This window comes from Microtus oregoni, unplaced genomic scaffold (genome assembly GCF_018167655.1).
Source record: "Microtus oregoni isolate MIOR12 unplaced genomic scaffold, Mior012 000074F_ref0000038, whole genome shotgun sequence".
Classification (NCBI taxonomy): Eukaryota; Metazoa; Chordata; class Mammalia; order Rodentia; family Cricetidae; genus Microtus; species Microtus oregoni.
The window spans coordinates 2,101,837-2,113,901 of record NW_024544004.1 but is presented as its reverse complement, the minus strand read 5'-3'; the positions used below and the strand labels follow the sequence as shown (position 1 = coordinate 2,113,901).

General features: G+C 43.8%; 1 protein-coding gene across 1 annotated transcript in view; it reads left to right on the top strand.

Moving 5' to 3' along the window:
* LOC121441312 (SH3 domain-containing kinase-binding protein 1-like) overlaps positions 1-12,065 on the top strand; it is a 167,395-nt gene that overhangs the window by 109,103 nt on the left and 46,227 nt on the right. The window contains exons 10-12 of the mRNA XM_041642448.1: positions 1,897-1,948; positions 5,185-5,265; positions 7,835-7,994. Of these exons, the coding sequence (XP_041498382.1) occupies positions 1,897-1,948; positions 5,185-5,265; positions 7,835-7,994 (293 nt within the window). The remainder of the gene's footprint in view (positions 1-1,896; positions 1,949-5,184; positions 5,266-7,834; positions 7,995-12,065) is intronic.

Here is a 12,065-nt window from a genome sequence, read left to right as displayed (position 1 = left end):
CCGGGAGGGAAGGAGGCCCTGAGAGCAGCTTGGTTTTTCACAGCAAAGTTGATGTGTCTGTTCTTACACATACGGTGCAGGGAAACATCAAGGAGGAAACACACATGGGCATGCACACACATGATCCTGCTAGTCAAAGGTCACTATTGTAGCCATACCTCTTTCCAGTCTTTCTGCTTTTCTGCGTCACAGCCTAGCTGAGCTCATACTGTAGCTGCAATCTGATAACCATTTCCTTCTCCCATCTGCCCGCCGTACAGTTGCCTGCACTTTGATGAGTTCCGTGTGTGTGTGTTCTGATGCCTGCCTGATGCTTGCTCTGCCTCATGGCTGCTCTCCAGCACTGGGCCTTCACAGTAGTTCAGAGCACGCTGTGGATCAAACAACCCTGGGCTTGACTCCCAGTCCCCTCTACCCCATTTAATTGCTTGGTGACCTTGGGAAATGACTTTCTCTCAATTATTTCAACAGCAGCATGGGCATATTGATATCACTTCCTGCTAGAATTGCTACATGAGTTACCCAAGTCAAAGATTACTAACTCTTCTTGCAAAACCACCTCCTCCCAAGAGGAAGAGAATATTAATGGCCATTTACTGATGGGAAAGAAGAGCTATGTGAGGTTGCTTCTCATTGTCCTTGGCTAATAATAGACATTTGTACTGCAGATTTCAGAACCTTTCTCTTACCCTGCTTACCCTGCTATAGCTGTTACTCGGGGGAATTTGTTGGAATTGGCAGGTAATGAAGAAATGGGATGAAAATCTATTGAATCCAGAGTCTGCGTGCTATGATGTCCCCACCCCCACCCCTAAGTTCCTTGTGTGTCCAGTATTCTCTGGATTTTCTTTCAAACAAATTCTTTCTATATCCCATTGCTGTGTCAGTGAAAGGTAAGTCAGAGGGGAAACTGAGCATCTGCTTTTCGTGATCCCTGTGGTAATGTCACACCAGTACACTTTCAGAAACCAGCAGATACTCTGTGCAGTTTTCTTAGAACCACAAATGTGTGGTACCTGAGAGGGTGAGGACTGTCAACACCGATGTGATGCACAACCTTCTCCAGTTTTTCCCCAGTGCTGTCCTACTGGATGCTTCTCCCCTTGCCCTTAACATCACTGCACAAGATGGTGCTGGCTGTGTTCTCCAACCCCTGAAATGTTTGATAAGTCCATCTTTGCCTATCTCCCTCCTACAGTCAATCTTGGGTGGCAAGGAAAAGTCCACAAACACCAGTTCAGGGATGAATGCTGTTGATTGCACGGCTGCTTCCATCACCTACAGAGTAACCGTGGGTAACAGAAATAGTGAGCTAATTCGAAAAGCCCCATATCCATTCCAGTTTATCACACGGTAGGGCATAACTGCTATGTGGGGGATCTCATAAAGACCTGTCTAGCCTCAGCATAGAAAGAGGCAGAAAGTGGAGAACTTGCCAGGCTTTAGTGTACTCTTGGTTTGCATTTAGTTGACGGGCCCACACATTCTACCAGGTCTGATCTTGAGTCTTCATGGCGACTCTTACTGACCTACTCAGTTATTCAGCTGATTAAATCTTAATTGCAAATGTGGTTTCAGTGCAGGGACACCATTGTGCTTGCTGGTTTCAGGTCATTTTTGCTGAGCTGAGGTTTTCCAGATGGCTGATGGAAATTTAGAAAGGGGGAAATGGCATTTCATTTGTTGGTCTGAGTTGTGTTTTGCTTACTGAATTTACTTTAGTGTCTATTTAGAGGTGCCAAACAAAAGCTTGTGTCCCCAGAGAGACTTGCTTAAGTTTTTGGAGAGGTTCTCTAAATTGTCCACACTGCACATAAAAATCCATTGTCTGTGGTTCGTCTGGGATACTACAGCTTGCCAACAATCTCATGTATAATTTTGATTGATTTTTTTCAGAGACCCAAGAAGCCACCACCTCCGTCCGCTCCTGTCATCAAACAAGGAGCAGGTAATGTACCTTTCAGGTCCCTCACGCAAAATGTTCATCTTTCTTTTGCATAAATTCAAATTTTCTTTGTTACAAGTTCAAGATTCTTGGACTCACAGACTGCTAGCCTGGGGGATGTGATTTGGTCTCAGCAGGCAGGTTTCAAATGAGTTGCTGTTTTTCCTAGACGCGAACAAACAAAAGAATCCGCATCACTAAACGTGTCTCTGGCCAGAAATTACTTTAAAATGAACTGCGTCTGTTTTCAACGATCTGTTTTTGAGGAGCAAAGAACTGGTTATTGTCCTTAATGAGGGTCAGCATAGGGAAGATTGCTTCCCGTGGAATCGCATCATTGTAGACGTACAGTTGCTGGGTTTTTACTGTCTGTCCTATGTGGTTAGCCAAAATTTGCACTTACTTCACTTCCCCCAACAAGAAGCTGTTTTTCTAGCCATAGATATTTTCCCTCTCAATTCTTTTCTAGTCTTGAAAAGAAAATTCCAGTTTACTCATTCTACGTAGCTTAAATATTAATGTTGAATCATATAGGAAGAAGTGATGTCATTAAACATTCAGTAACTCACTGCACAGTGGCTTCTCATACATAAAGATGATTCATGCTTCCCACTGGAACTCTTCTTTATAACAGTCACAGTTAATTGTGGGGAGAAATTCCTTTGTGGATGACTCTTTAAGTAGTTTTAAAACAAACTGAAGACAGAAAGGGACAAGGGGAGATATAAATACAATCAAAACACATGGCATGCATGTATGAAAGTGTCACAAGGAAGCCCATTATATTAGGCAATGAATACAAGCTCATATATGTGTGTATGTACATATTAATTTTAGCAAGAAACAACTAAAACAAAATTAAGGCTGTTTTTAATTTTTTAAAAAGCCTGCAATTATGATATATCTTATAGCATATAATATATGAATAGATGTAAATTGCTAGATTTTATTTTTTCATACATTTATTAAGAAGTGTTTTGTTTTGTAAAGAAAGGGCCTCTCACCCTAGCCCTGGGTGACCTGAAACTCACATGAAGTTCATTCAGGCTGACTTCCAACTAAAAAGTGATTTTTCTAAAAAAGTATTTGTTGAGGGTACCACCAATTTGGAGGGAAAAATCGACTTAAGGCTAAACTTCTTTCCAATTTATTTTTATCTAATTGAGAATTACAGATATTGACCCCTAGAATTGGGTGTTAATTGTATCTCTCATTCCACCCCATTCCCCCCGACATTGAACAGTTTCATTTTGCCCCCTAGTGGTTCTGACTACATAAATATTTGGTTTGCTAAGTTTAAAACAGACCGGTTACATATTTTGCCCTGAAGATCCTTTTTCCTCGAGGCCTTCGTGATCAAGTGGAGCCCAAGGCATTGAACTGAGCAGTTTGAGGCTTGGGCAGCCTAGAATAGAGAAAATAGGACCAGATTCTTGGAGATAGTAGAATCGTCGTTAGAAATGATACTGTATGGTAGCATGGTAGAGAAATTCTTTTTGAAATAATTTTATCAGCATTGGTGATGAATTTCTGCTAGGTAACACTTCATCTTCCTTCTCTTTTCTGTGGAAGTAGCTTGATAATCGCTTTGTAATGCAGAAATACATAGACATTCATATTTCCATCATCATCACCTTTCTTTTACCAAAAGAGCCCAATTATGTAAATGACATAGATCCGAAACAGTGTTTAATGTAGATTAAGACATTACAAGGAGTCACATGGAGTATATGTTCAATGCAATGTTAATTTTTTAACCCCTCGAGGCCTCATAATTCTGATTTCAATACCTAAGACCCATCCATTGGGCCAGCCAGGCAGAGTATCAGGTACTCTTCCAAGTCTGTCACAAGAGTACTTTGGATGGTTTTGTGCTTTAACTAGCTCCTGGTGCTCTTATATGCCTGAAGGCAGGTGAGGGAATAGTGGCAGGCCGCAAGAGTAAAGAAGAAATGTAAAGTGATATATTGGGAAACATGTAATACTTGAAGAATTCACACAGAGAGAAAGAATTCAGGGAAAACCACTGTAACACAACTGCATGTTCCTCAAAATTATGTTCTAGATACTATTGCTCTGTGACAAACCACTCCAAATTTAGTGGCATAAAATAGCAAATCTTTATAGAGCCATAGATTCTGTGGGCGAAGAATGTGAACAGAGCATGACCAAAATGGTTAGTTTCTACTCCATCCAGCCTGAGACAGTGGCTGGGAAAACTGAACTAGTAGAGGCTGGAATATCCACCTGAAAGATGGCTGCTTCGCACACACGTGTTGCTCGGGAGACCGGGCTTGGCTGGGGCTGCAGGCCAGGGGCGTATGCATGGCTTCTCCAGGGTAGTTGACCTCTCTATACATGGATGTCCACTATTCCAACCAATAAAGTGTAAGCTAGATGGCCTCATATAACTTAGCCTTGGAAATAGCATGGAATTAGTTCAACTATTGCTCAAAGCATCCACAAGGCTGCCCCCATTCTGGCTAAGGGAATATAGACTTCACCTTATGTTGCAAGGTCTATCAAACAATTCTAGGCCATATTTTTAGTCTATTACAAGATGCAGTCCTTGAAACCTGTTCTTGTTATGATTTCCTATTTATGTGTTTTAATGAGTAAATTATTTCTACACATTCTGCATGCCTACTCCATTATATCTTTTGACTTTTAATGTTCAAAGAAACAAAGTGTAGACATTTAGAAAAGATTAATGATGTTTTATTAATGAAATACTTACAGTTATGCAAACTTTATTTATTCATTTATTTGGGTTTTTTTTGAGACAGGGTTTCTCTGTGTAACAGTTCTAGCTGTCTTGGAACTCGCTTTGTACCCCAGACTAGTGTCCAATGTATAAGAGAGATGCCTGCCTCTGCCTCCCAAGTGCTAGAATTAAAAGCATGCCCCACAATGCCTGACTTGCAAATTTTTTTAAGACAGTCTTACTATATATCTGTAGTTGGCCTTCAACTTGTAGTGATCACTTGTAGTTATCTTGCCTCCAGAGTGCCAGGTTTATAGGCACACACCACCACATGTGACTATGCAAGCCAGTTTCATGACATAATGTGGAAATGAGTTCTGCTATGTTTCTGAGCAACTAATATCTGTATATCACAAGCAACCATCTCAGGGACGAAAATCTATTGCCTATGCTGTACTTGATAAATATTTAAATGTAATTATGTCAACTACATAGAGAAAACATTTTCTGATTGCAATTAGCTTTTCCCTTCTAGGTACCACAGAGAGAAAACATGAAATTAAAAAGATACCCCCTGAAAGACCAGAGACACTTCCAAACAGAACAGAAGAGAAAGGTATGAGATCAATTCTTCATTGGCATGTGTAGAACAATAAGCAATGAAGCTGTCTGTCACAGCTCTAGTTCTGATAACCCGCCCACACAATTTGCTTTCTCTTTGGAATATGGTGATTACTGGTTTGTTTGGATTGCTTCCAAATATATCATTTTGAGGGAAATATAACTGAGCAATGTGGCACTTTATAGGACAGAATTGCTCTTCAAATCAAAACCAACCAGCTCAGGGCTCTTCCGTGATGTGTCTACCATTGCCACCTTCCCTGTGCCCCAAACTTGGTTATTTTTAAGTTCATCAAGAGCCCTGCATATATCTGATGTTCTTCATCTAGTCCTTCCACCTTTTTCAATGTCTTTGGGGGCACTGATAAATTGCGCCATTGATATGTTGTCTTGGCTTGCTGAAATTCCCATCCAGACAGATAAAAGCCCTCATCTTTGGTCACTGCTGGGCCCTTGACTCTGGCTAATAGCATTACAGACACATGTTCCTGGTCAAGAATATTGGAGGGGAGCCGGGCGGTGGTGGCGCTGGCCTTTAATCCCAGCACTCGGGAGGCAGAGGCAGGCGGATCTCTGTGAGTTCGAGGCCAGCCTGGTCTACAAGAGCTAGTTCCAGGACAGGAACCAAAAAGCTACGGAGAAACCCTGTCTCGAAAAAATTTTAAAAAAAAGAATATTGGAGGGGAGTCGGGGTAAACAACTCAGTTTCAGAGTCTCCAGAGAAAGTTCAGAAATTCCACTGGCAGAGAAGTCTCTTAAAACCTTATGCAGTCAGGTTTATAAATGTGTTTGATTCCCATCATCCGGGGTATCTTTTCCAAAGAAATCTGCATGCCATGGAAGGGTTCCTAGTCCTAGGTTCCCAACTTTTGATTAATCACACATTTTTATGGGAAAGTGCTATATTATTATGAACAGGAAGCCAAGCAAGTTCCATTTTAAAAAGCAGTTATTTTGAAGTCACAAGAGAAATGCTGTATTAATGAATATAATTATCTGGAGGTGCTCCTCGGTGGCCTCATGAAATTTTATTGTGGAATTTAATATTTCACATCAGCTTGCTGAAAGTTTTGCCAACATTGTAAGCTATTAAGGCTCTATGCCTCTTTCTTTCTTGCTAATCAGGTAAAATCTGAGTCATTAGAACCTCATTGTGAAGGCCAAGTCTGTGTTAGAAATCAATGGAAAAAATTGCTATTCAGTGTATGCCCTATCAACAGCTCTTGGCTAAAAGCATGTGTTGTGAACTAACTAAACACTACCCCCTGTCCTCATGGGAGACTCTACTCCCTGCATCCTAGCTGGGCTCTGGGATGAGGATACTTCCTCCCTTGTCCCATGCCGACTAACTTATAGATGGATGTGTGAGCAGCCATTCTCCTTGGCTGACCATGTAACCACACAGCCCCCACTCTTCCTCTCACAGAGTCTTTATCCTATGCCACAGAGCCAGGGAGGCAGAAGTCCTAGCCAGAAGCAATAGGACCTTTAGGGAACCAGTGTCTGAGTCTTAGCATCCCTGTGATGCCACCAAGATCCATACCATCCCACAAGTCACGGCATTCCTGTCCTGATTCTGTTCCTGTTGCAAGCCAGGGAGTTACCCCTCCTTACCATTTAGCTTAGCCCCTCCTTTTCTGGCCCTAGTGTACCAGAAAGTTCTTATCACTTCTGGTTGGGTGTGTTTTCCTTTAGAAAATCAGAGAAGGCAAGCCAGTGGTGCCTGCGTAGGACCTAAGGAGGTACCTAAAGTTATTGCCACTTATTCTGAGCTCCCAAACAATGTTTCATGTCTGTGCTTGCCAGTGAGAGACTGGTGTTCTTAGGGATTGCATACAAATAAATACAGGAATTTTACCTGTCCTTCCATAGGCCTTACACACAGAAGTTCAGTCTTCATCAGTAAGGTTATAGGTTCTTGCTTTTTGCATTATACACAAGGATACACAAGGCAAGGCTAGTTGGAGGATGGGAAAATTGAAGCTGTCATTGTACACCACTCAGTTGGCCTACTTACTGGATCTGGATTTGAACTCACTCTGATAGTTCCTTGACTCCAAAAGTGGAGTCTAAAATCTGAGAAGACCCCCTTCTAAGTTCAAAATCTGCACAAAGGTCCCTGAGCAAGCTAGTCTCTGAATAGTTTCCTCCCTTATTGGCTAATGATCTTAGCGTTTAATCAGGCTCATTTTTTCTGTGTACCCGGCAAAAGATTGTGTGGGCCATATGGTAAACCCATCCGCTAGCTATTGAGCATCACTTGGATGCCAGCCCTGCACAGGCTCTTAGGGAAATGTTTGAGCCAGGCTTTAAAGGGTGAGTAGGAGCTGGCTTAGGGTCAGTGGCTGAAGGACTAGCACCAGCAAGAGCGCAGGAAGAGGGGGGCAGGGAATTCTGGTTTTTCCTACATTGACTATGAGTAAATGGTACTCTTTGCTATCAGAAATGGTATCGCTGTGCTTTCTTGTTGAAGAAGGGAATAAGCAGTCTGCATCCCAATGTTGCCACTGACATGAAGTCTATTTGTTTTCTTCATGCTTGCTTCATCAAACAATGACTTAAAGAAAGACCAGAGAGAGAGCCAAAACTGGATTTACAGAAGCCTTCTGTTCCTGCCATCCCACCGAAAAAGCCTCGGGCACCTAAGACCAATTCTCTGAACAGACCTGGTGCATTGCCCCCAAGAAGACCCGAGCGACCAGTGGGCCCACTGACGCACACCAGGTACTGCCATACTGCCATGCTCTCACCAAGGCGGGTAGGCATGGGATGAACGCAGGGAGCAGGGAAGAAACGGGAATCAAGCTTTGTTTAAAGATTCCAGCCACTTCTTTCCGGCGAGGACGTGCTTGCAAGGTGTTGGGGAACACAGTGTGGGCTTTGGGCTCAGTAGGTGGGAGCTGGGGGCATATCATGTAGATGCTGCTCATAGCTGGGCATTTTCCTGGCATTTGTTAGGACAGGCCAACTGCCTTGCAGGCTGGAGATGCAGGTGGTACACTCTCCTTCCCCTAGGTAACTGGCCTTTGTACACCTCACTGAAGTTATGTCTCCTAACCCTCTACCTATTCTGTGCTCTCTCTACTCGTCATTACACAACTTGATGTGGAACACATGACAGATTTCCTGGGGTATGTGTCTCTGAGCTCTAAGACCCTCAGAGACATGCCTATGATCACTGGCAAGTTTGTCACGTGGCTGGCTAGCAGAGACATGTGTGTTAGTAATATGAAATCAGAGTCGGTACCGTGCATCCCAGAACCGCATAGACAAGAGACTCTTGAATTCTCTCCACTGGTTCTTACCTAGAACTTTCTACTATTGCATCCATGCATAATCCACGCTGGTGTAGTACATCAGAGCGAGTTGGTGGCCTTCAGATCCTCATCTGTCTCTGCCAACACACTGAAGTCTGTTCTTGTTAGCTGTTTGCATGGTAAGCACAGTGTGCCGCTCTCTGAGTTGCTGTGTTGAAAGCAGGCAGGCAGTCCTTCAGGCTTGAATCTTAGCCCACCTCATAGGCTGCTTTGTGAGTTGCTGTCTTTCTAACCTACTTTTCACTATCTGTAAATTGAGGGTGATACTGAAATTCGCCTAGATATAATATTCAGCTATATAGCACATGCTGAGAAAGTAACAGTATTTTCCTTGTCAACTATTAAGCCGTGTAAACTGCAGTAAGACAATAGTGTTTACTTACATTTTAAAAAATTGTGGTAGAGCCCACATAACATGCAGTTTAACATCTTAACCATTTTAAGCGCATGGTTTGAATTAAGTATATTCGCATCATTGTGCAATCATTTCCAGAACGTCCCCCCTCTTGCATAACTGTACCTCTATACCCATTAAAGAGCGACTCTCCACTGCCATCTCCCTGTATCCCCAAAAGCTATTATTCTACTCCCCGTCTCTATGATTTTGACCCCTAGGTACTTATATAAGCAGAATCCAAGCGCATGGCTGTTTTCACTTTGCATGACGTCCTTCCTCAGTGCTCATCTGTGTTGTCAAGTGACCCATTTACTTACAATAACAAGAGCACCAAATGCCCCCCGCCCCAAGGAACACTGACCAAATACACAGACACTTCATGGCCTAGATGTCTGAGAGCTATCAGAAAGCAGGCAGCAGTGTTGGGTGCTGACATGTCTGTGTATAGGAGGCTGTCTGCCCAGCCGAGCATGGGCTGTGGGTATTTCCACAGCATTTGAGTTAACATTCTGTAGGTGTTGTGCCAGGGTTCAATCGAACCACTGCCTCTGTGAAATGGCCCTTGTGAGAATGAATTGGATCATAACCTCCAATGTGCTGGTCAGGTCCCTATGTGTCATAATCCTCTCTTCTGATAGGTAGTAAAGAGCTCTTTGCATGCGATGAGGCCACTTGGAAGCCCCAGTAACTCGAGCAACAGCCACATCAGTGGTGTGCTCATCCCAGAAGCTAACACACCAGGAGGAAAAGGTTATATAAACAGAGGTGCTTCTGAAGAGAATCTGACCTATACAAACAGAGAGAAGATGTAGAGCAGGAAACATCATCCATCACTTTATAGCTGGCAAAAGGGCAGCCAAGGCCTCATGCTGCCAAATCCCGATGGTCTTCAGGGATTACACACATCTCAATAAACTTAATAGCATGTTCTATTGCTAACATAAACATGTTCCCGCTGCTTTTTATAATGATCTAATCAAAAGAGAAGTGGTGTTCTCACTACTCCCTCCTTGTCTTTGATAGCTACCCTTGACCCTGTGACTGTGGGACAGGTGCAGCTTTGTCATCCCAGCTTAGCTTACAGGCCCAAGAGGTCATGTTCACTTCCTGCCTCTGCCTAGCTCTTCTCAGCCTCCAGTTCTCAAATCCACTTGTGAGTTAGAAGGGCAGGATACCAAGGAGGATGCACATGAGGACTATCTGTGTATATTCAGTAGTGGGAAACAAATTCTTACCATTGCTGTGCCATCAGAATAACCTGTGAAAAGACAGATTCTCTCAGCCCTACTCACCCTGTGGCTGCTCGGCCCCCAAGGCTTTGCACTACTGTGCAAGGGGATGGGGAGATGGAGGAAAAGCCCCAGGTTCTGGCATAGCCCATTGGAAGGAGGCTATTGGCTCAGTGGCTTTCGGACTTGAGCAAACTCCAGAATCACATAAACAATGCGTATTGGTGGGCCCCATCCCATGGTTGTGACTCGGTAGACCTGTAATAGACTTGGGAATCTGCATTTTGTTTGGGGGGTTTGTTATAATTTTTTTTTTGAGACAGAGTGTCTTTTAGCTCAGGCTGCCCTTAAACATGCTGTGGATTCAAAGATGATGTTGAACTTCTAAACCTCTTAACCTGCATCTTCCTAGTGCTGGGATCACAGGCATGTGCCACCATACTTGGCTTCTGTGGTGCTGGGAATTGAACCCAGATCTTTGCGAATGCTAGGCAATTATATTACCAACTAAACCATATCCCTAATCCTGGACTTTGCATTTCTCATAGTTCCCAGGTACTGCTACTGCTGCTGATGGTGAAGTCTACACCCCAGAACCACTGGTTTAGGTTCTCCCAAGTTGATGTTGGTCCTTTCCCATCATCCTCTGACCACCTCCCATGCACCTGCTGATACAGCCTGATCCCTGTGCTGCCAATCAGCATGTCCTCCTCTGGAATCATTCCAGTGTCTCTCACTATTGCTCTCTTCTCCAAATGCCTGACACCTCATGTTCGGCATGGTGCTGGGGCCGATATTGTGCCACTTGGGATGCACCCACCCCCGGACTCCTTTACAGGATTTAGAGCAGATCAAGAGTGTGTGTTTTGTCATTGCCACATGCCTTACGGTGTTGAGCATATGGTAGTGGCTCATTTAACAAACACTTGTTGAATGCCATAGTTCCTTAAGTGGGGGTGCCAGTGCTTAGATTTTATTCCATTTGCCTCTTCTGTGTTCCTTCCCAGCCTCTATACAAGCTCTTCAGCATGTGTTCCTTACATTCAGAGTAGCTTAGTATGTCATGGATTTTAAGAGGAAAAAAAAAACTAGAGATCAAAGAAAATCTCACTGCCCCTCGGTACCTAATGTACATAATACTGCTTGCTGAGCAGTTCCATTAGGAAAGTGTGTCATATATTAGTTTGAGAAGTTATTTCATTCTGCTAGATCATTTGTGGTAGGAGTGTGCCAACTGTATGCAAGCAGTCTGTGCCAGTGTCCCTCTGCAGAAAGGGCACTGTGTGCTGCGTGAAACAAACCCCCGCCAAGATTTACCTGACCAGATGGCCGGCAGGCTAACAGACAGATGATTAAGCCAAAGGACACACAGTTCTCACTGGCAGGTCTTGCTGGAGAAGGAGGTATTCCAGCTTCAGCTGCTGTGTCCGGGCTGGAACTCGCCAGCAGCCAACAAGCTGCTGCCATGTGGCCCTTGCAGGAAAGCTTTCCTTCTCTTTGAACAGGAAGAACTAGCTCCAAGGAAAGGGATCTCTGTGGAAGAAGAGCATAGTCTGTGTTTACATGCGCACGCTCAACAAAAAGCGCACCAAGGACCCACTGTGAGCCAGGCACTGTTCTGGATCTTAGGGAGGGTGGGGCTCATGTGTTCCTGTTCAGTTCTCAGGCGTTCTATTCAGGGACATCAAAAGGACACCAGAAGGGCACCAGCAAAGAAGTTCGTGTCCAGTCTAAGCAAGTTGAAGCACCCTGTAAGGACGCGACAGTGCCTAGTGTCTTCCTCAGGTATTTGCATTCCTCGGCACTGGTAAGAAGGGTCCTCTGATTTCTAGAAAGTGCATATGTAATTTTA